Source organism: Canis lupus, chromosome 19, assembly GCF_003254725.2.
Source record: "Canis lupus dingo isolate Sandy chromosome 19, ASM325472v2, whole genome shotgun sequence".
Classification (NCBI taxonomy): Eukaryota; Metazoa; Chordata; class Mammalia; order Carnivora; family Canidae; genus Canis; species Canis lupus.
The window spans coordinates 31,861,835-31,885,511 of record NC_064261.1 but is presented as its reverse complement, the minus strand read 5'-3'; the positions used below and the strand labels follow the sequence as shown (position 1 = coordinate 31,885,511).

The window sequence follows — 23,677 nt, the reverse complement described above, 5'->3', positions numbered from 1 at the left end:
AGTCGCTCTCCTCCATGGCCATGTCGGGGAACACGCTATGGTCTTCCCCCAGTTCCTATGCTGCAAATCTAACCCCCAAGGTGACTATATTAGGAGGTGATTCGGCCACCAGACTAGGGCCCTCTTGCAAGGGATTAGTGCCCTTAGAAAAGGGACTCCAATGAGGTCCCTCACCCCACCCCTTCTCCGTGTGAGGACACAGCAAGGAGTCAGAGAGGTCTGCAACCCAGAAGAACTTGACCACACTAGCACCCGAATCTTGAACTCCAGCCTCCAGAGCTGTGAGAAATGAATCTGTTGTTTCTAAGCCACCTGCTGTGTGGTGGTTTGTTATAGCAGCCCCAATGGACTAAGGCAGAGGAGCCCTGTCCTGCCCTCCGGGGTTGCTGAGTCTCAGTCTGCACAGCAGCCCTCGGGAAGGGAGAGAGCTGTATGTAAGTGACAGCAAAACCAGGTGCCATGTATCCAGAGTCGGCCGCTAGGTAAAATGGCCCCATTTTACTGACAAGGAAGCTGAGGCTCAAAACGAAGTAATTTGCCCCAGGTCACCCTGCTGAAGGGGTAAGGCTGCTCCTTGAACCCAGGTCTGCCCGACACAGCCTCCCTCAGAACACATCACCTATGCATCTGTGGCTCACCTGTTAGGCCATGAGCTTCCTGTAGGAAGGGGCTCTGCTTTTTTTTCTTTCCGACCTTCCACACAGTTTGGCTCATTCTCGGGGCTCAGTGACAGTTTGTTGAATAAATAATGGTGTGGTAAGCGTGATAGGTAGCTCGTCTTCTTCAGGTCTTTCAGGTCAAAAGGGACCCAGGTCGGGGCTCCCTGGGTGGCTCAGTCGGTGAAGTGTGTGCCTACGGCTCAGGTCATGATCTCAGGGTCCTGGGATCTCTGGGGATCCAGGCCTGCGTCCTTGAGCCCCCTGCTCAGTGGGGAGCCTGCTTTTCTCTCTCCCTCCACCCTTCCATCCTGCTTGTGCTCTCTCATGTGTGCTATCTCTCTCTCTCTCTCTCTCTTTCTCAAATAAATAAATAAATAAAATTTTTAAAAAGAAGCAGATGGTTAGTGTCTGCCTTCAGCTCAAGTCATGATCTCTGGGTCCTGGGATTGAGCTCCGCATCCTGTTCCTTGCTCATCTGGGAGTCTGCTTCTCCCTCTGCCTCTCTCTCTGCCTCTCTCCCAGCTCGTTCTCCCTCTCTCAAGTGAATAAATAAAATCTTTTAAAAAATTTTTCAAAAAAGGTGCCCAGGGCATGCCTGGCATCCCCTGTCTGCCAAGGCCACCATCTGAGAAGGGGGCCAGGGGGCCGAGGCATGCCACGGAGGCACAGATACTGGCACTTGTCTACTGGCCCTGCAATTCTTTTTCTCCTTCTTGTTCAGGCTTTGTTCTGAATCTCTCTTCCTTTCCAGGCCCTCCAGGACTCCAAGGCCCACCTGGAATCAAGGGAGAGGCAGGTGAGTAGGGGCTGGACGCATGCACACTGGGCACAGGGTCAGGAGGCAGGGGCCTCAGCTCTAAGCCTAAGAAACTCAGCATTTTATTTTCTCTCTTTTTTGTTGTTATGAAGAGTGAAATGTCTCTGTCAGTGCGTGTGTATGGGGGGGGGTGAGACGAGAAAGAGAGAGGCTCCTCTCCTCGTGCCAGGTGCCTTGTCCTCCTACAGAGCTCTAGAATATCAGCTGACCCAGGAGCCAAGAGCACTGTGACTGGTTCTTCTTTCCTTCTCAGGCCTCCAAGGACCCAACGGTGCTCCCGGGAAACAAGGAGCCCCTGGTAATGCGTTCTTCCTCTGCTTGGGCTCAGCTATGTCTTGGCTGAGGTGCTGAGCCAGTCGCTCAGTCCCCCCTCCACGTGGCCCCACATGCAGACCCACTGTTCGGTCACTGTTCGGTGCTGTCACACAGTCCTCTGCTCTGGAGTCTTACTGTGCCTCATCAAGACACCCGAGAGATGACCTAACATCCCCCTGGCTTCCTCTGGGGACCCCTTTCTCCCTGGATGCCCCCTGCCCCGTTGCCTAGGAGTCTATCCCAGGAGGACAGTGGGAGCCTACCTCGTTGGCCATTCTCTGCCCAGGCACACCAGGACAGCGGGGAGAGAAGGGCAGCAAAGGTGATGGGGGTCTCGTTGGCCCGAAAGGGGAACCTGGAGCTAAGGGAGACAAAGGAGACCTGGGCCTCCCAGGTAAGCACCCTGGGGGGGCATCGGTGCTTGTGGGGGGACCTGAGGGCTGGGCCCCAACCCTTTGGAAGAGTGTCTGTTCTGTCCCACTGAGGGCAAGGCTGTGCTCTGCCTGCCAGCCTCCCGAGAGCACACATGAGGTCCCTTCTATCCAGACCAGCAGAGGCCAGGAATGTGAAAGCTGAGCAGTGTGTGTGTGTGTGTGTGTGTGTGTGAGTGTGTGAGTATGTGCAGGGTGGGGGTGGGGGAGCCACAATCTCATGCCAGGCATGACCTGTGATGACAAGGCCATGCCAGGAGCTCAGAGGAGAAGAAGGCAAGGGACAACAGTAGGACCTGACATGGGCAGGGAGGGTAAAGGGAGGGTAAAGGTTGATTCCTGAAGCAGATGCTACCTTAGAACCAGTTGGGACACTTGTTCAAAGTCCAAGAGTCTGTGTTTCAAAGGCCTGGATGCTTCTGAACACCAGCAATCCAGGGGGCACGCTCTGAGAAGGACAGCCCCAGGGGCTCTGGTCATGACTGAGCGCCTTCATGCCCCTTGTCCCTTGGCCTCTTGAGGACCCGTCAGGTGGCTCTGAGGTGTGGTAAGGAGAATGAGGACTGTGCAGTTAGTGGGCTTGTTTGTTTTTTTTTTTTAGATTTATTTATTTATTTATTTATTTATTTTAGAGAAAGAGCATGAGTGGGGTTGGGGAGAGGCAGAAAGAGAGAAAGGGAGAGAGAACATCAAGCAGACTCCCCACTGGGCACAAAGCTTAACGCAGGGCTCAATTTCAGGACCCTAAGATTACAACCTGAGCTGAAACCAAGAGTCTCATGCTCAACTAACTGCACCCCTCAGGCACCCCAGTTCCGTAGGCTTGTTTGCGATCCCTACTATGCACCTGTCCACTTGTGTCTCTAGGCACATTTCTCAAACAGCTGAGATTTGGTGTGTTCATTTCAGAAAAGAATGGCAATTAAAATACCAATAATTAAAGCATGCATACCTTGTAGGACACTTATGAGGGCTAGAGATCATGTTTTCAAACCACCTGCCGCATGGTTAAACACTAAATAAAGGATAACCGTTAGTATTGGTGATATTAGTGATCCTTTAACACAGAAAGGGAAGGATTTCAGTTCTAAGATCATATCAGTCTGGATCCTGATATGTCTCACTAGCTGTGTGACCTGGGGCAAATGATTCAACCTCCCTGATCCTCAATTTACTCACATAGAAAAGGGGCATAATAAGAGTAACCTCTAATAAGGATTAGTTAAAACAGGAATATAAGACATGGGATGGATGGTGAGGTACCTGCGAATAGGAATATTTATGTTATAAGAGACTAGGGTGCTTCGAGAAGAGGGCCCTTAGGGGGATGTGTCAGCCATGCTCCAACATTAGAAAAGCACTTGTGGAAGAGAAAACAGACTCGGGGATGCCCAGCAATGGAACAAGGAGCAATGACCTAGAGTTTCAAGAGAGCCAGCTGTGTGGAGATAAGAGAGGAAGAAGGGCATCAGGACTTAGGGTGGCCCTTCGAGGAAAAGGGCTCGCATGCGCAGGTGTCGGGGCACCTGCCAGCAGGGGATTGGACTGCGGGATTCCCCTTGGCAGAATCGAGGGGCACTTTTGCACCAGGCAGATGGTGAGACAGTTGACCTCCCGGGGCGCCTCCAACAGCGCCAGTCTGCAGTTCCTCTCTCTGTGGCAGGAAAAGGAAGGCCAGACTTTCTCAAGGTGGCCCTGTGAGCCCACAGACTCCGGCCCAGACCACGCTCCAGAATCTTCATGCAGCCAAGCAATTCCCATAATATGATGGTTCTGGCCGGCCTAGAGCCATCTGGCACCAACAGATTCCTCTAGGAAAGTCATTCCTGGTCCCTTCTAACAAATGCTATTTGTCCCTTCGGCGAAAGCGGCCACCCTGAATGACCAAGACCTGAGTTCATTGGTCCTTGCCGCTGAGGCTGGCTCTCAGAGGTCTCATCTGTGACCAAGTTCTCTCTGGTTGTTTTGTTTCCTATCAAGGAAATAATCATCCTTCCGGTATCTAAACCACCTGAAAGAACCTATGTCCCAAACCTTGTCCCTAACATCACCCTAAGCTTAGACCCAGAAAGCTTTGCATGACCGATGATTCTTCCCTCTGCTTCAGATCATTTTTTTAAAAGATTTTATTTATTCATTCATGAAAGACACACACACACACACACAGAGAGAGAGAGGCAGAGACACAGGCAGAGGGAGAAGCAGGCTCCACGAAAGGAGCCCGATGTGGGACTCGATCCCGGGTCTCCAGGATCACAGGCTGGGCTGAAGGCGGGCGCTAAATCGCTGAGCCACCCAGGGATCCCCTGCTTCAGACCATTTTGTCTCCTTTCCTGATTCACTGGAGAGAAGGCTGGTATCCCTCTGAGTCCTCCCAGCTCTGTTATCATGAAAATAATGGAATGGAGCCTTTTAACCAAATTGCATCCCACTAAGCCTGTCCCAGGGCAGAGGGAGCTGCTCCGGGTGGGACTTTGACTTTAACTCCCAGAACACCAGCCAAGCCAGTGGGTTGCTGATGCACAGACCCAGCAGGGGCTTGCAGCTGGCTCCGAAGTCAAACCTGTGGATTGGGAAGGGGTGGCCAGATGCTGCTCTGTGAGGAGCCTCCCTGGATTGATATGCGAGGAGCAGTGGCACAAAGGAAGAGGGAGCAATGGAGGACCGAAGAGAGGACAGGCTGGGACGAGCCTCGAATGCTGATAACAAGTGGAAAATTTGAAACCTCTAGCACCAGGAGACGCCGTGACTGAAGCACTGGCAGGAATCCGAGCTGCTGTAATGTTCTTCTTCCACCCGTGCCTTTGAGTCTCTACTCTCAGCATTTGGAATCGACTTTCTGGAATATTCGGATTCCAGTTCAGGGTGGGGGCTTGAAAAATAATCCCCCAAATGCACACATGAAAATGATGGGGGCAGCGCTGGCTAAGCCTGGGCTGTGGTCCCTCCCCAGGGCAGCATGCTGAGGAAGGAGCTGAAAGTCTGGCTTCTCCCACCTGCCAATGTTCATCAGCCAGGCCAGGGGACCTTGGCCATTTCTCCAAGAGTTCACATCTTGTCTCTGGGGCAAGGTGGTATGCTCCTTGAGGGCAGCTATTGTATCTTCCACTTCTGGGCCCCAGGTAGGAGGAGCTCAAGGAGTTTGAGTTTGGAATTTGGGTGGGACGACAAGTGTCAGTAGGACACGGGAGGGGAGTTTGCCCTTTTCCTGTCCTGACCACGACTCCTTGATTTTTCAGGAAGCAAGGGAGACAGGGGCATGAAAGGAGACACAGGGGTCATGGGACCCCCCGGAGCCCAGGGGAGTAAAGGTGACTCAGGGAAGCCAGGCCCCCCAGGTAAGAGGCTGTTCATTGACCTGTTGGGCATTTTCTTGTCCCCTGGCAGACTGAGCTGCAGGGGAACAAGATCCCTGAAAGTCCTTTTTCCTTGTAGGTGTGGCTGGTTTTCCTGGAACAAAAGGAGATCAAGGTGAGAACTCGGAATCCAGGGATCATTTGGGCTGCTGCTGCTGCTGGGCACAATCAAACCCAGGACATGACTCCACTGTCTTTTATTTCATTGTACCATTAGCCCAGAGTCCTTGAGGCCTCTTAAAACCTGGCCCTGCCTGAGAGGAACAGGCTTTGTTGTTGTTGTTGTTGTTTTTTAAGATTATTTATTTGTTTGTTTGTTTGTTTATTAATAAGAGACCCAGAGAGGGAGGCAGAGACACAGGCAGAGGGAGAAGCAGGCTCCCTGTGGGGACCCCGATGTGGGACTCGATCCCAGGACCCCAGGATCACAACCTGAGCCAAAGGCAGATGCTCAACCACTGAGCCACCCAGGTGCCCTGAGGAACAGGCTTGATTGGTGTTCTGTCTCAGAGCTTCGCCACACTTTGCCACCCAGGGGTGTGGAGCAGACATTCACAACCTGGGGTGCCTGGTGGGTCCTGACACTGCAGAATGGTGGCAGAGATGAACAAACTGCTCAAGTTGTAACTTTTCTCCTGCTGATTGGACTAGTTCATGGCTTCTAAGGGAGTTGGTTAAAGCTGCCCCGGGGAACATATCAGATGGTGGGAGGTACCTGTGTCACTGCTGAGAAGAGGGACCTGTTGAGGGGTGGGCAACGAGGCTCTCTGGCGACCACACCAACCTTGCAGTTGTCACTTGCAGGACAACCTGGAGAGAAGGGTCTTCCCGGGGCCCCCGGCACGGCAGGATCTCCAGGTGCCAAGGGTGAGCCTGGCACCGCTGGCTCCCCTGGCCTAGCAGGTGAGGTCCTCGGGCCTGTGGTGGGCGTGGGGAGGGATGTCTGAAGATCCATGGAGCCCGGCCCTCATGTGCTCCGGGCTTCTGTTGTACAGGACCACCAGGGAGACCCGGGAGTCCTGGAACCAACGGCAAGAATGGAAGCAAGGGGGAGCCAGGTAACAGAGGGTGTGGGTAGGCTCTGGGTGGGGTCCTGGGTGTCAGGGAAGGACAGGGAGGAGGGCTGCCTCCCAGTGGGCCCACCAGAAGGAGGCAGAGCGTCGCTTGTGCTCTGGCCCCTGAGGTACCCTGGTTAAGGAGAATGCTTTCTTCCACCAGGGCCCTTTGAGCTCAAAGCCCTAGGGCTGTCCTCTCCTTGCCAAGGTCCCTGAAAGGCCCCAATGTCATGACCAAACTTCTACCATTAAAGAGAAGTGAAGGGCAGCTGCCTCATATTGTCTCCTGGCCTGCCTTCCAGCTGTGTTCACAGTTTCCGTTCTCTCCAGCTGACTTGCAATGGGGCCCCAAGGGTCAGGGCTCTGGAGATTTGGGCAGGGAGGTCAAGAAACCCCTTCTTGCATATTCTCCCAAAGGGGCTCAGGCTGAGAGGAGTGACCCACAGTAACCAAACTCACAGTGACTACTGTATAAACATTCATGCCAACTTAATCTACATTACAAACCATTGTGCCAACTTAGTTTAGGTTGTAAACCATCAGACCAGTGTGGTCGACTTTATAAACCTCAATGCCTATTTTGTCTAGTCACCAAGTAAGTCTGAGCACCTACAATGGTCTAGAAAGTCTGAGCCACTGTGTGGGTGTTGGGACACCATGATGCATTAGACCCACTGCCTGCCCTCATGCATATAGGTCGGTGCAGAGACAGGCAGGCGGACTTGCCAGACTCTGTCTGGCACACTCTGTTGTGGGCTTTTGCGTGGAGAAGTGCAGAATGCCCTTTAGAAAGTCAAGTGCAGCCCGGAGGTGTCTTAGCAGTGTAAGGTCGAGCTCAAGGGCTGTGCAGCTGCCTAGGATGGCTGTGGATCATCTGCTGCAGCCCCTCCTGCCAGAGCAGAAGGTCGTGTGTGTTAGACAACCTGATGGCCCACGCAGGGCTGTGTGCAGACCCGCACTAGGGGCAGGTCCACTCAGTGCTCATTGATCAAGCAGTTGACTGATGGATGGATTGATTCCTTAAACAAATGTGACTTAATTCAGCTAAATGCTTCAGTTTCACAGTGTCCCCTGTCTGGTAGGGCTGGGCAAAGGCAAACAGCTCAGGAGTGATGATTGAGTCTTATAGAATGAGTGGAGCCTGGCCATGTGGAGGAGGAGAAGGGAAACCTAGAGAGAGAGGGAACAGAGCAGGCGAAGTCAACAGAGGAGTGTGGGAGGGCTCTGCAGCCTGCTGTCCCTGGCGTCTGAGGTTGGGATGTGAGAGAGGGTCAGAACTCTGGTCAGAGGGGTGGGTGGGGCCACCTCCTGGATGACCCTGGACTCTGGGCTCAACCATTGTGGTTTTTCCCAAAATTATTGGGTGCCAAGGCACAGGAAGCTCTAGTACCCTCTCTCCTTCCAGTCCATCCAGCTTCAGAGCTGATTTCTTTCTCATGGACTGTGTGTCAGCGTGAGCCAGGAATCTACTACCTGATACCATGTAGACTCCACCTGAAGGCAGCCGGCAAGGTTTCACATTCTGGGTGTGGTGGTCACATGGCCCTGACTTGTTGGCCACTTCCTGATCTTAAATGTTTTTGCCTTCCTTGGTCCCAGATAAGATCTAGGGGTCTGACTTAGGGCCTGAGGCTGCCCTACCCCCATGTTTTCTGCTTGGCTTCATAGTGATGATGGCTTTCGTCCCTCAGTTATAGACAGTGAGTCTCTCTCCCCACCCTTCCCCAGCCTCCCCCCACTCCCAGACTAATGGTTCTTAACTAAGTAAAGGACATTAGAGGTAAAACACGATTTTACCCACAAGGGACACTGTGTCCACTCCCCAGGCCCTCAGCCTGTGTCTCCCACTGTGTGAGGGTAGGGGATTTTGCCCTCCACTCCACATCCTGGGAGGGTTTGCATAGCAAGAGCCCGCTGCTCCTGATAATGATCATTTCCATGACAACCCAGTGAGATAAGCACTCTTGTTAGTGCTATTTCACAGTGACTTGCCCAGACTTGAGGAACCAGGAGGTGGTACATCCAGAGTTGGAATCCAAGCCTGGCTGACCCAAAGCTGGGGGCCTTATCCATTACCCTCTGTCATGCTCTCTTCCTTCCCAGGCAGCCTGAAAGTGCACCCTACACCCATCAGGCACTCTGATGAGCGACCCCTTTTCTCTCCATCCCAGTCCAGGAAGAATTAGAGCTGAGGCTACAGCTCTAATCCTTCATCCTGAGACAGAAACATGATGTTCTCAGGCCCTGCTATGGCTCTTTGTTATTTATCCCAAAACCCACCTCCCTTATAGCACAGAGACCTTTGGCCCACAGCCTGGGGATCATTTTAAATCCATTATCAAGTTCCTGTATATGTGTTGAGCTTTTTGGGGGATCTCCATCAATCAGGCCTAGCGGTGAATACCAACCAGGCAAATTCTAAGGGTTATTCCTTACTGTCTACCCAAGTAAATATGGTGATCACATTTTCAATTTGGAGCATGTCATGATTACGACTTATGTAAAATTGCATAGGTCTTCCACACAAACCCACAGGCTTGTCTTGATCTAGTAGCTAATGACTCACATGGACATCTCAAGAAGGAATTCCCATAGGTCCATAATCTGGCTGCACATAGGCAGGTCTATATATCATCCCAAAGTCAGAGGTTAATGAACCCTTGGAGAGGTTAGATTTCTTATTTATTTATTTAATTTTCTAAATTTATTTATTTACTTATTCATTCAACAGGCTTTGATTTATTTATTTATTTATTTATTTATTTATTTATTTATTTATTTATGAGAGACACAGAGAGAGAGGCAGAGACACAGGCAGAGGGAGAAGCAGGCTCCATGCAGGAAGCCCAATGTGGGACTTGGTTCCAGATCCCAGGATCATGCCCTGAGCCGAAGGCAGATGCTCAACCACTGAGGCACCAATGCGCCCTCCTTTTATTTATTTATTTATTTTTTGGGAAAGGTTAGATTTCTCAAGTGAGAAAAGGAAGGATGGGTGGTGAGAGTCAGACCTTCTCATCATGGAAGATAATACATACTTTTCAATGTCAGAACATTGGTATTCCCCAAACTAGAGGTACTATGATGTTTGTCCAATTTAGGTTATATCAAATCAGTTTTTCAATCCAATGTACTTCCCATTTTGTAAATAAAGTCATTAATCTCTCAAGAGAATATCCAGCCTCACTGGTGAAAACAGAGAAATTACAGTGCCTTCATTTGACCTGGGTAACAGCCAGATCCCATTATTGAGCATTCATTATTTAAAAAAAAAAAAAAAAGATCAGTCTGTTTAGAGTAATGCCCCTTGGCCGGGCACTGTGCTTGGAATTTATTCCCATGATCTGAGTTCATCTGCTCACACCCCTGAGTTTCATCATCACGATCTTACAGCCGAGGGAGCAAACACTCCCAGAGGGTGAACCCTCCCTTTGGGAGTTTCACAGTTAATATACTCTGAATCTAGGAGTTAACCCCAAAGTCAGATTCCAAAGTGATGCTTTTCCAGATTGTGTGAATAACATAGAATGTAGGACTCTAGAGAAGTTGGAATCGCCTCCAGTTCTTATTCCACAGCAGATGGGTAAATCTTGGCTCAGCCACCACACCCTCCTATTATTGTGAACGGTCACTTACTGCACCCCAATACATTCTGGTGCAATGTTTCACTGTGTTGACACCCCCTTGAGGGAAAGGAGCCATCTCAGATTAAAGATGCTGAAAAGGAAAAAAAAAAAAAAAGATGCTGAAAAGGAAATTTTTTTCATTCTGTCGGGAAGACAAACCACAGTTTATTACATAGGATATTACCACTCAGTAGAGCTTTCTCCAATGGTCATTTCCTTCACCATTCACAAAACAGCATTTTACCAACCTTCTCCCCACCAAATTTAGTTTTTTCTAACCTTTGGTTTTTTCAAAGGATTATGAAATCCTTTGATTTGGGAGGGGGGAAGATTGCAAAAAAAAAAAACCCACAAAAAATTAATTTTAGCTCTGAATCCCTTAGCCATCTCAAAGTTTGTTTGTAAATGAGGAAGGTCTTACTTCCTCTTGTAATCTTGGCATTTCTCTTTCTATCATCCCATCTCATGAAATGACATTAGAAGCTGCCAAACTCTTACATTTCAAAACACCAGATCAGAATTTCTGCATTTCAACAGCCTTCATATCTAAAACATAACAGGAATCGGAATTTTCTGTCCTTTTATTTTCCTCTTGGGCAAAGCCAAAATGAAAATAACCTGAAGTCCATTTTCTCACCTGTATTTTAAGACATTTTACTTTGAAGGTAAGCAACAAAGCATAATTCATAATAGCAATTAAGCCCTATATTGTGAATATAATTTCTCAGTTCGTTCCAGTCCCAGTATCTAAGTACTGAGTTACTTCCACAATTTATTAAATTCTACCAATTTCCATTACTAAGTTGTCACTTATAAAACCTGTTCTCATTTTCCTCTAAATTTCTCAGAGATACCTGCAAACGTCTACAGGCATACCATTTTTGGTCTCTAGCCCACCATCTTACTTTTTGCCCCATAGCTTAATCTGGCAGTTATTAAACTCATCCTCAATTTGCGAGGCTGCACTTAGCCTGTATGTCAAGATGGTATTTAAAGAGTTTCCTAATGTACTGGAAATTTCTACATTAAATCAGAGTTGGAAGACTTGCTCTTCAACTTGCCCTGGGCTGGAGTTTCCTCCCCTGTAGGATATGAGGAATAGTCTAGAATAATATCCAGGTCCTTGCTAGCTTGACAACACTCTGGGTTTGAAATTGGCAATTTCCCCTCAGAGCAAGAACGTTCTAAGATTTTAGGCAAAACACCAGCTCAACACTAACCAATAAGGAAACCTGTGCTTTCTTTCTTTTTAAAGATTTTTATATATTTATTCATGAAAGACACAGAGAGAGAGAGAGGCAGGGACATAGGCAGAGGGAGAAGGCTTCCTCTAGGGAACCCGGATGCAGGACTTGATCCCAGGACCTGGGGATCATGCCCTGAGCCGAAGGCAGACGCTCAATCATTGAGCCACCCAGGAACCTCGGAGATGTGTGCTTTCTAACTAAATGATTTTCTCAGAAGAAAGTCATTTCTCTAAATAAACACCTCACAAATAATTATTTGGGTCCTCTCAGCTTGATACGTGTGTGATATCCAGGAAAACCCAGTTAGCTGTGGTTAAGAGGAGAAATCAGCATTTGTTTGCCTCTAAGACAGGAAGGCTGCTCGAAGTAGGTGGGCTGGGAGTGGGTACTTAAAGTGCCTGTGAGGTTTGTTTAGGGTGGTACCCCTCAAAATGCGGTCCCCAGGGCCAGCTGCATCAACATCACCTGGGAACTTGTTACAAATGCAGAGTCTCAGATCCCTATCCCTGATCCACTGAATCAGCAACTCAGGTGGAGCCTGACAAGCCCATTTATTTCACAAGCCCAGTGTAGATAATTCTGATGCACCCCTTGCTTGACTACTCATTTAGAGGAAATGGATGGCCTAGGGTGGGCTGGGAGTATCTTTGGACAGCCCGAGTGAAACTCCAGGAAGGTGTGAAGCCATGCTAATGGGACACAGGGAACTATAGCATTCAGTGGGAGGCCAAACCGGGGTGACAACCCAACCTCATTGCTCCCTCCCTGTGTGACCTTGAATAAATGACCTAGCATCTGTGACTGTGGACTTCCTTCTCTTCTGTATAAAGGAAAATGGCCCTACCTTGCAGGGCAGGTGAAAGGTGGAACAAGGGTGTATATAAAGTCCCTGGCAGGGTGCCTGGCACAGTGCAGGGAGCAGCAGGTACTGGGTCCCAGGTTGGTGCAGAGTTGGGAAGGAGGCTGTGAAATGAGGTGGGGGAGTGTCAGTCCATGGGGACCACGGACCTAGTGAATAGGTGAGTCTCTATGATTTCTCTCTGTACAAAGTATGATTGTTATTTGGTGCTTTGGGGACAGCTGCAGATGGGCACTTGTTTGGGAGGGGACAATAAAAAGAGGTCACAAGGGCCTGGGGTCCCTGAGCCATGCTTTCAGGGACAGACTCTTAAGGTAGAGTTTCCCGAAATATGGCACTCTCTAGGATGCAGACAGAGGGCCAAGGGTCAAGGTATGGATTGTTTTTTCTATTTACTCACAGCCAAAGACAGATTTCTGAGTGTGGCTTCTCCTCTCTAATCTTGACATGTGCAATTCAGATGCTGATGAGTGGAGGAAACAGGTGCTACTTCTGCTGGGCCACCTCAGGTCACAGCAAACAACGATGGGGCTTGTTGAGCATTAAGCCCAGAGCTCATGTGGGCCAGGGTCTAAGGCGGGCCCCCCAACCCCCTCGCTGCAGAGTGGAGACAGATGCAGGGTCCATGGGGTCCCCGTGACAGCGTTTACTGAGCACTTAACCAGACACGAGTCTTAGCACGTGGCACAGACGACTTCATTTCAGTCTCATGACCACTTCTGAGGCAGCCAGGAGACCTAGAGCAGAAAAGTGAGGCTCCCAGAGGGCAGCACCTTGCTCAAGGTCATAAAGGCAGACGCCAGCCCTTGCTGCCTGACTCTGGCCACTTTGCTGTCTTGGGAGAAAGTACACCATCCATAGGCGAGCCTAGAGAGGGCTTCGCAGTCATGTGACATCAGCCAACTTAGCAGGTTTTATAGACTTGATCTGAGGTCTCCAGGGGACAGAAGCAGGGAGGCATTCTAAAAAGAGGGACTGGAGTGTGTGCAAATGGCCTGTGTAAGCTGGGGCCTGCCTGCTAGGGTCTGACCTCTGAGTTTCCTCCAGCTTTTAGAAGAAGTTTGCTGAGCCTCATGCTGTCCCCTCCTTCACATGAAGGGCTGAACTAGGTATCCTCTCAGATTGTTCCAGTGCTTCCTGGTTTTCTGGTGCCAAGGTCTACAGTAGTAACCCTGAGCTCCTGGTTCTTCTGGCCTACTTCCAGGCAGCTCCTGGCCTGGAAGGAGAGTCATCAGAAGGGCTGCTGGCAGCCAGATTCCCTTGCTTATTATTTCAGAAAGGGGTCCCGAAGAGGCCCCCCAGGCCCCTCGCCTGCCCTCCATTGACCAGCACACAGTAGGTGCTTAGGAAAGTCAGGAATTGAACTGGGAGGCAGGAATTTGCTCGGGTAGGAACTTCCCCCTGGCAGGGGGCAAGGTGGACCCCCTCAGGGTGGGCTGGCACCATGGGAAGCACACCAGTCAAGGGTGTGGTAGTGAGCACAGGGCTCCCCTGGCTGCCCTCTCCTAACTGGTATTTCACAGTCAGTACCGAGCTTTCCTTTCCCCCAGTTTGTGTGTCTTGGAGTCTTGTTTCTCTGAAATAAAATCAGTCTTGGCACTTAAAATTAAGAAGCCACAATGTTGCCAAACCAAGAAAGTATATTACTTCACTGTGACCCAGCACGGTGCTGGGAACGGGGCCTTCCGTGTAGGTCAGTGAATAAGGGGATGAGTGGGTAGAAGGATGGAAGAAAGAGTAGGAGGGAGAGAAGGAGAGAGGAGGGAAGGAGTTTTCATATTAGAACCACGAATAGGATCATCGCCGATGATTTTGGTGATTATTTTTCTACTTTCTGGACATGAGACCCTTTGGCCACACAAATCTTTAGCCATTCTGGGGCCACAGTGAAATGAACCAGCAAATGCTATGGGACATCGGCTGTGGCCAAGGGGCCGCCAACACTCCTGATAGCCAGGGAGTCCCCTCCACAATCTTCTGAAAATAAAGATGACTTTATTTTCAAAACATCTCTTGCTTCTTTTCCAATAACATGCAGCAGGGAGGAATGGGATTGGATTGATACGCCAAGTCAAGCTATAATCGGACAAAGAAGGCCAGCCCATAAATCTGGAGTCCGTCTGTCTGTCTGCCTCCGACTTTTATCCACTACATTTCTACTTCACCCTAAACACGTGTCCCCATTTATCTGCGGTCTGTCTCCTTTTATGCTCTGCTAAGGAGGCTTTAAACAATTGTGGAGAACCGATGTATCTTTCCATCTGCATTAATCAGACAAAAGGTAGAGGTTGTCTAAGATTAAAAGTGTCTAATATCTAAGTTTTATTATCTTCCTCCCCCCCCTTTCCTGTATTTCCATCTTAGGACTTCAAGGACAAAAAGGAACAAAAGGAGAATCAGGAGTTCCAGGTAAAGGGCCGGCTTCATTTTAATTTTTCCAAACGATGTCTGGAAAGGCTCGTGCTCGGAGAACAGGTCTTGCTGACTTTGAACGTGCTCCTGTCACCTTACCCTCAAGTGGCCTGGGCCCACTCTGTCCCTCAGGACTCAGATTCTTCCCCTGGAAAACCCAAAGAGCAACAAAACTCAGTGACTGGAGGCAGTAGAGAGAGAGGCCGAGCTGAGGGTAGAGAAAGGGTGACCACAAAAGCCGATGGTCAGCTGGTGGCCTCAGGCCATGCAGCCTCCACGGAGCTGGGCAACCTTCTGCTCCAGGTGCCAGGTTGGCTGCTAAGCCTCTATCTGCTACCCCATAGCTGGTTGGTCCATCTCTGTCTTGCCTTGGGCTCCTCAAGCTCCTTCTGTCCTCCTCCTGCTGCTTGCCACTGGCTTCTTAGGATCACCTCAGTTTTCCAAGCCCTGGCCTGTGGTCAGTCACTGAGCACACTTCCCACCTAGCACTTCTAGTCTTCTCCACAGCCCTGCCCTCATGAATGCCAACACGAAACATCTCAGACGCATTTCTTGAACTGTCTTTCTCCCTTGTGAGCTGGGTATTCAGTTCCTATTTGAACTTTATACTAAAGGAGATCTCAAGGTCCGGAAACATTCTAGCAGGTTCTCCCAGAATGGCTAGAACTTCTACCCAATTAGGTGGTCTGAGGAGGACCAACAATGTCTGGGGAATCCTGTCAGCTGTTTTTACCTGTGTGCTTTCAACCAGCATCCACAGGAGAGTCAGTAAAGAGATCAGAGCAATACCCACCTCCTACACACCCACCCTCACTACCCCTCCCAGCTGGACCAAAGACACAGGCTGAACATCCAAAAAGCCCCTTCATGATGGTGGGAAAGTTTGGTCATTAAAGACCCAGGCCCTTGGTCCCCCTTGGAAAGCAGAGCAGGGCATCTGACTGAAGTGGTCTCTCTCCTTACCAGGCCCTGCCGGCATGAAGGGAGAAATGGGAAGCCCAGGCCTGGAAGGCCCCAGGGGTGCATCTGGCCTGAAAGGTCAAAAAGGAGAACCAGGAATGAAAGGTAAGGCCTCAGTCTGTGATTTGTGGGTTCCAAGGAGAGGCCCTGTTGTAAGGGGTTTGGGGGTCTTCAGAACCAGAGGTGTAGAGGTTTATTGGCTCCCTGATGAGTTCCGTGCTGAGATTGACCTCAGCCTTGAGCACACAGAAGTGAGCAAGGCACAGCCTGGGCATTCAGAGGGGTAGATGCAATGCCCAGCCATGCCCTGGCCACCAGATCTTTCCACAAAGGAGATGCTTCCCACTCCCTGTCTCTTACCTGCTAAGTGCTCCTCACTGATCTGGCTTAAATCCTTCCTGTGGGGCGGTATAGCTCAGGGGTAGAGCATTTGACTGCAAATCCTTCCTGCGGTACCTCAGGCCTGTTTCATCTTGCTCAACCACTGGTTCTCATGATACATCCAGTCCCCATGATGCCAGGTCACTGGCACAGCTGGAGGAGACCTCCCCAAACCCCACCCTCCTCCCCATCGCTGGCAAAGAAGGGTGAGAGGATCCTGGCTTGATTTCCTTTAAATTGTGTGGGGTTGGGATGCCTAGGTGTCTCAGGCAGTTAAGCGTCTGCTTAACTTCGGCTGGACTGAGATCATGATCCCAGAGTCCTGGGATCCAGTCCCACATCAAGTTCCTCTCCCTTTGCCCTCCCCACTCCTCCCCACCCCCAGCTTCTGCTTGCTCGCTCACTCTCAAATAAATAAATAAAATCTTTTTTAAAAAATAAATTGCATGGGTTTTGTTTTCTTCCTTTGTGACAGGATCTCCTGGACAGCAGGGAACACAGGGCCAGAAAGGTCAAAAATGTAATTAGTATTTCTATTCTCTTTAATTTGTGTCTTTGAGGGAACTCTGCACTTGAAAACCAGAGGTGAAAAAAAAAAAAAAAAGAAAGAAAACCATAGGTGAGGTAGGGGAGAGACGCCGACTCTCAGAGAGATTCCTCATTTGGGGAAAGAGCTACCAGGCTTGGCCTTGGACTAAGCCTGCTCACGGCCCAGAGATGTCCCACCCTCTCCTCCCTCCCCCTGCTTCTCTTTCTGTTTTCTTCCCTCTCTCCATCCCCTCCCTCCCTTCTTTCCCTCCTTCCATTTCCCCCTCCACTTTTCCTTTCCTTGTCACCACAAGCCAAGGCAGGATGCGGCCGGCTGGATGTGTGAGTCCAGCGGCAGGTGCACAGAGGCTGCTCGCCGGGTTGCGTTGGTGCCGTATATGGAACATTCTGGGCTCCAGTGACAGCCGAGCCTGGGGATCCCCCCGCCCCATGACAGAATTGCCAACAATGAAAAGGCAGAACCGTCACCCACACAAAGCCTCTCCTCACCTCTTCCCCTTCTGTCTTTTATCCAGGTGAATCCCTGGTGAACGTGAGGATCGTGGGCACTAGGACCCGGGGCCGGGCTGAAGTTTACTACAACGGTGTCTGGGGGACAATTTGCGATGACGACTGGGACAATTCAGATGCCACCGTCTTCTGCCGCATGCTGGGCTACTCCCGGGGGACAGCCCTTTTCTCAATGCCACCTGGTGAGTGGGTCCTCCTCCAGGAGCCTCTTCCCTGAAGGCTTTCCCTTTGGTTACAAGTGACTCAGTGAGTCGGAGTTAAAAGGATTGGTTGAAGCAGCTGAGAGGTCCTGCTGCTCAGTGGCCCTGTCTGCCATCCTTCCAGGTTGGCCACCCCAGAACAAAGGAGACCTGGACAGCCAGAGCTTGGCTGGGGCTCTCGCTGACCCAGCTTGGGACACTGCCTGGGGCTGTCCAGAAGCTGACTGCTCCATGGCCAGGGGTGTTTGCAAGCCAATGGCTCTCTGAAGGACAGCTGAGCTGCTGGCCCCGGGAGAACAGGGAAGTGGCAGGGTCGGCAAACACATGTGTTCATCTCAGCTATCTGGAAACCAGAAGCCAGGATGGGCCATGCTGTGATCACCTTTAAGAAGAAGGGGCAAAGGAAAGAGAAAACAAATCAGAGCAGGGACTTCCTAAAATCAGTCTTGGAAAGACGTCTGGGATGCTAGAGACTCGGCCTGTATCGTTCAGCAAAAAGTTCAAAATTTCAACCAAAGAGTTAAGTCCCCAGACTGAGACCATTTCTTTGGACACAAGCGTTGATCTTGCAGGGCCACTAGGCCGGCTTCTCCTGCCCTCATCCCCAGATGCTCTCTGCCCATATTGCACCACCCTGAAGGGCCTACGTGCTTTTTAATCTGAGTTCCAGTTGGATTGTAAAACTCCTTTAAAGTATATGTTTTCCTCACATAGATTACACTTATGTAGATTGCCATGCTGTATATCGTGTGTAAAAGTGTATATTCCTGTAATCAGGTACAGATCTTCCTCAATTTACAAATGGGGTGACATCTCAATAAACCCAGCATAATTTGAAAACATTGTGTCAAAAATGCATCTTATCCACCTCACCTACCAAGTGTCATAGCTTAACCTCGTCTACCTCAGGGGTGCTCAGAACACCTACATTTAGTCCACAGTTAGGCAAAATCATCTAACACAAATCCTACTTATTATAAAGTGCCGACTAGCCCACGTAATTGATTGAATACTGTAGTGAAAGTGACAAGCAGATTGGTGGCCTGGGTACAGAATGGTTGTAAGTGTGTCGGTGGTTTGCTCTCTTGATCGTCTGGCTGACTGGGAGCTTCTGCTGCCCAGCATCACAAGTGAGCATCGACCTACATATCCCTAGCCTGGGAAAGGATCACAATTCAAAATTCCAAGTATGATTTCTACTGGATGTGTATCCCTCTTACACCACCATAAAGTTGGAACCCGTAAATCAAACCATTGTTAAGTCGGGACTATCTGTCATCCTGCTGTTTTCCTCTGTGCTCTTGATCTGAAATCACTTATATCAGAAGGAGGTGGTTTGGAGGAATGTGTGAATGCTGTTGAGCCAGAGAACAGCCTGGTTAAAAGGGCATTTGAGGAAAGTGGGTACAGTTGCAGGGAATAAACAGGAAGAGACAAACACTGGGAGACCCCCAGGAGGAAATATCAAACAGTGCAGAGATTAAGTATTAGTAATCAGTAATAGATTAAATAACTTAATCTATTTCATCTAACCTTTGGATGAGACTTTTGTCAAAGGGTAGAAAGCAGGAGGGAGGCAGAGTCATTATAAGAGAGTAAACCTGCCATCAGCATCTTGGGCCCGAGTGGATGTGAGGGGGAACGGACAGCCTATCCCAAATGGAAGTTTGGCTCTAATCCTGCTCTCCTCTTTTTCCCTGCTTTCCCCATATCCAGGCACTGGGACGATCTGGCTGGATAACGTCGCATGTCAGGGGACTGAGGGGTCCCTATGGAGTTGCAACAAGAGCAGCTGGGGCTCTCATAACTGTAACCACAGTGAGGATGCTGGCGTGGAGTGTAGCTGACACCCCTGCAGCCCGTCCACCACACTGCACCTGAAGCATCTGCACACATGGATGCTCAGCTCATCTGGCAGGAGGCCAACCCTCTCTGAGGGGTCGCTCTGGGATAGGGTCACCAATAAAGCTCAAAGCCCGACCTGGTAACGTCATTGGCTGTGGCTGAAATCACTAGTTCGTGCTTCCCATCTTGTACTAATGAGCCCTACCTGACCCACATATTTCACTGAGCTCTCACAGGGGACAGTGAAGTCTCAGCTTAGAGCCAGGGGGAGGGCGGCCGAGAGGGGGATCAAAATGCCCTGTGGAAAGTGCAGAGCACATGTAGTCAAAATGAGGCAGGACCATCCCTTCCCTTTCAGCTCCAGCAAGGGAGCTGTTTGCCAGCAAATGAGGAGGTAGGCGTGTAGTTGACAGTGGGTTGCCTGATAAATAGGAATTGTGCCTTTAAGCATGAAAATTAGTTTTCGTAAGGTGTGAGTTCCATAAATGGACTGTTGTCTGTTTTATTCACCCATGTGGGGGCTCAGTAAGCATATATTGAATGAGCGACTGAACTAAACCAAGAAGGTAGAGCAGCTCATGTTCTGAGAAACTCAGCTCCCACCTCCCTTTTCAGGCTTTTCCAGGGCTCTAAACTTTCCAAGTACAATCTCTTGTGCTCTCTCTCTCTCTCCCTTTTTCTCTCTCTCCCTCTCTGAACATCTTCTAATTAGTCTCTTCCCTGCACGGCACTCCACCAACCACCTCTTCATTCTCCAGGCGGCAGCCTGAGATATCTTTAGAAATGACAAAAAAACCAAGCTTTAGGCCCTGCCTAAAGCCTTCAATGGCTTGTTCCCCCAGGCAGTAGGCCACACTCAGCACCCGGCTTACCAGGAAGTGCCCCTGACAATGGACCCTACAAAGCTCCCCCTTGATGCTTTTTGTTTCCTCTCTGTGTTACCTACACAGCATGCTAGATTCTTGCTGTTTTCTGATGGACTCTGAATAAATGAAGGAAGGAAGGAAGGAAGGAATGCTGAGAAGAGTGCTCTGCTTTTCTGCACTGGGATTGCTTCAAAGTTTCCTTGCAGCTGGAGGGCAGGTCCTGGTGTATCATATTCTAATTTTTGTGACTAAGGACACCCCACTCAAACAGTTTCCCGGATACAAATATATGGTTTTCTACAAAGGTGAATCTGATCCTCGGTCTTTTATATTTTACAAAGTTAGCTTTCAAAACAAATTCATGAAGCCCCTGGTTTACTAGGTGTATTGTAAAGTTTAAAAGTTCATATCTTCCTGCTGCCTCAACATCCCCACAAACACGCTGCAAGCACCCAGTCCAGGGAACCAGGTGTCCCAGTGCGGTAAGGTGGGCCTCTGCCACCAGTTCCCCTTCCTAGCTCCTGTGACTGTGACCCAGTGCTAGTCAAACACCAAAGGGCATCAATGAAATCCCCTCATGCCCTTTGCCTGTGCACCCCGGCCCCCAGTAAAGGCCCTTAGCCATGGGTCCTTGCTGTCTCTTGGCTCCCTACCTGCATAGCTGAGCCTGGTCCCTTGGTGCCCTTCCCATGTAGCCCCCTCTCAGCCTACAGTGATCTCTCTAGGACCTGTGAGTTTAATAAGCTTTGTTTCCCTGCACCTCTCCTGTGCCCCCTCTTGTGGCAGCTCCTGAGTGACCATCCTCTAAAAGGACAGGGAACACTAAAGCATCACAGGATACGTGATGTTATTCCCATCCTATAAATGAGCAGAGTTGTAGAGAGGTTAAGTGATGCAGTACGTGGCTCTAATCCATCACCCTCATGTCCATGGCCTTGCCAGCATGATTTTGCAGCTCATCGTCAGCAGCTAGGGCTGCTGCTCTTTCACTCTCTGGGAATTCCTATCACGTGATGAAAACTAGCCTGTGCTAGCCCAGAGGGGGACAAGTGAGCATGTGGAGCAGGGTCCAGTCACCCCAACTGAGACCACCCTTCATCAGCCAGCCTATAGCTGGCCACAGTCACAGTTGGGAGTTCAGCCAAGGCTCATCAAGCCTGGCCCACATAGAAGGAACTAACTGTCTAACCCACCCATAAACTCATGAGCAATCACTGTTGGTTGTGGCTTAAAGCCAACAAGATTTCAGTGTGGTTTGTTATATGGCAGTAACCACCTAATAAAATTAACTTAACTAGGGACACACAGCTAGGGCCACCTGGGTGGCTCAGTGGTTGAGCGTCTGCCTTGGGCCCGAGTGGTGATCCTGGAGTCCTGGGATGGGGTCCTGCATCCGGCTCCCCACGGGGAATTGCTTCTCCCTCCCCCTGTGTCTCTGCCTCTCTGTGTGTCTCTCATGAATAAATAAAGTAAAATAAAATAAAGAAGACACACAGGTATTAAGAGGCAGAGAGGGGTTTGAACCCAGGTCTGTCTGACACCAGTAAGATTAAGAGACAAGGGAGACTTGCCCTTGCCCATACCTCCGCCTGCAGCTCCTGCTGTAAGCTCTCAGGCCAAGCTAAGCAGAGAAAGCTCCAGAACCACAGGCGGAAGGGGGAGGGCGCTGCTCGTGGCTGCAGTGTGGGCACACTGGTTTTGTGGCCGATGGTGGGGCTCAAGAGGAACTGGGTAAAATTAGCATGACAGCACCCTCAAGGCCAGAGAGCAGACTGAGGCGCGGCCGCTGAATGTTGGGCATGACCTCCCGACCTCTGCCAGACGCTGCTGTGGGCTTGAGAGGATCGTCCTCCTTCCTGCTCCCCTCCCGCAGCCAGGGTGGCCCTGCCGAGGCCGTGGGGACGGGCACCAGCTCGGGGCAGGCGGGCAGCGCAGAGGCGGCAGGCCCCGGCGGAGCCCTGGTGCCCGGAGCCCCCGTCACTTCTGCTGAGCGGGCCAAGCCCAAGCTTTCCGGGCAGCCCTGGACACGCCGCTGGGGCCGCGGTCCGGGGGCCGGCGGGCTGGGGCGTCCGATGTGCCCCGGATCAGGCTTCTGTCCGGGCCATCGAGGGGCGGACTGTTGGCCCTCGGTTCTTTTTTTTTTTTTAATGTATTTTTATTTTTTAAAAAAGATTTTATTTATTTATGAGAGACAGACAGAGGGGGGGGGGGGGCAGAGACACAGGCAGCGGGAGAAGCAGGCTCCACGCAGGGAGCCCGATGCGGGACTCGATGCAGGACTCGATCCCGGGACCCCGGGGTCACGCTCTGAGCCCAGGGCAGATGCTCAGCTGCTGAGCCACCCAGGCCCTGGGGCCGCGCAGACGGAGCGGGCCGTGGCTCCGGTGCTGCGGGCCAGGCCTGTGACTACGCAGGCGGGAGGGCCAGGATGGGGCGGGGCCGCCCTGCCCGCGCCCCGCTGCCGGCTGCTCGCGGCCGCTGCCCCGGAAGTGCTCGGCCTTGGCCGGAAGCGGAGGAGGACCCGGAAGCGGAAGCTGCGTCCCGGGGGCCACCGGAGGGCGGCTTCTGTCTTGAAGGCGGAGATGCACGAGGCCCTCTGTGCCCGCTGGAGACGGTTTGGGGAAAAGACTATGGGATTTGGGATCAGGTTGGAATGCCGGCACCGATGCCCAGGGGTGTGGCTTTGGGGAAGTCCTACAACCTCAGAGCTCGTGCTTCCCCGTCATGATGAGATGCCAACGGAGGTAATACCCGGCTCGGCTCGCGTGGACTGACTGCTGCGCCGTCGGCCCGGGCCAGGGCTGCGGGACGGGCTCCCCTCCCGACCGCGTCCCCGCCCGCAGCTGCAGCTGCGCCGGACGCCTTTCCCCCCTTACGGCCCAGTTCACGTGCTACTTCCTTCCGGAAGCCTTTTTCCTCCCTCCCTTCCACTCCCGGTAGCCCATCCACGGAAGAAAGGAAAAGCCAGAACCCCAGATCTGAGGGCCGGCTGGGCTATGCACCGTGCTGGAGGCATTCTGTTTTCGTGCTGGTTAGCCACGATCTTATTCATTCGTCACTGCAACCCCGGATGGAATGGGTCCTTAGGATTTCCATTTTACAGATGGAAAAATAGGCCGAGAGAAGTAAAATGACTTTTCTTTGGTCATTAAGACTCATCGCCAGGTCTTCTAGTTCCGAATACATTTTCCTTTGCACCACGCTGGACCCAAGAAGCTTTCAGAAAACGTATATTGTCGCAACACAGGAATCTGCATTAAATCATATGCAAACAGCATCCCTTGGTAGGGATGGTTCTAAGTCTTTGGGGCTCAGGAGGGGATCGTAACTCCAGGAGTTTGTTCATTTCAACACTTGTCCCTTCCCCTTTGTGGCAGAGTAATCAGGTGAATGAGATCAAGTCCAGGAAGATAAACCATCAATTCATAAAAGAGACACCATAGGCCAATAAACATTTTTTTTAAAAGTTCATCCTTACCTTCAATGAAAGAAATGCAAAAAAAGAGAGATCGTTTTTTTAAAAATTTTATTTATTCATGAGAGGCGCACAGAAAGGCAGAGACAGAGGCAGAGGGAGAAGCAGGCTCCA

The 23,677-nt window shown here is 50.7% G+C and overlaps 1 protein-coding gene across 2 annotated transcripts in view; it reads left to right on the top strand.

Annotated features, from left to right (window-relative positions):
- Positions 1-19,370, top strand: part of MARCO (macrophage receptor with collagenous structure) — a 45,081-nt gene extending 25,711 nt beyond the window's left edge. For both annotated transcript variants that reach the window (XM_035702237.2, XM_025429521.3), the window contains exons 5-15: positions 1,411-1,455; positions 1,730-1,774; positions 2,078-2,185; positions 5,462-5,560; positions 5,658-5,693; positions 6,383-6,481; positions 6,574-6,636; positions 14,730-14,774; positions 15,744-15,842; positions 17,183-17,359; positions 19,094-19,370. In XM_035702237.2, coding sequence (XP_035558130.1) covers positions 1,411-1,455; positions 1,730-1,774; positions 2,078-2,185; positions 5,462-5,560; positions 5,658-5,693; positions 6,383-6,481; positions 6,574-6,636; positions 14,730-14,774; positions 15,744-15,842; positions 17,183-17,359; positions 19,094-19,224 — 947 coding nt within the window. In that variant the 3' untranslated portion in view covers positions 19,225-19,370. The remainder of the gene's footprint in view (positions 1-1,410; positions 1,456-1,729; positions 1,775-2,077; positions 2,186-5,461; positions 5,561-5,657; positions 5,694-6,382; positions 6,482-6,573; positions 6,637-14,729; positions 14,775-15,743; positions 15,843-17,182; positions 17,360-19,093) is intronic.
- Positions 19,371-23,677: the final 4,307 nt, after the last annotated feature.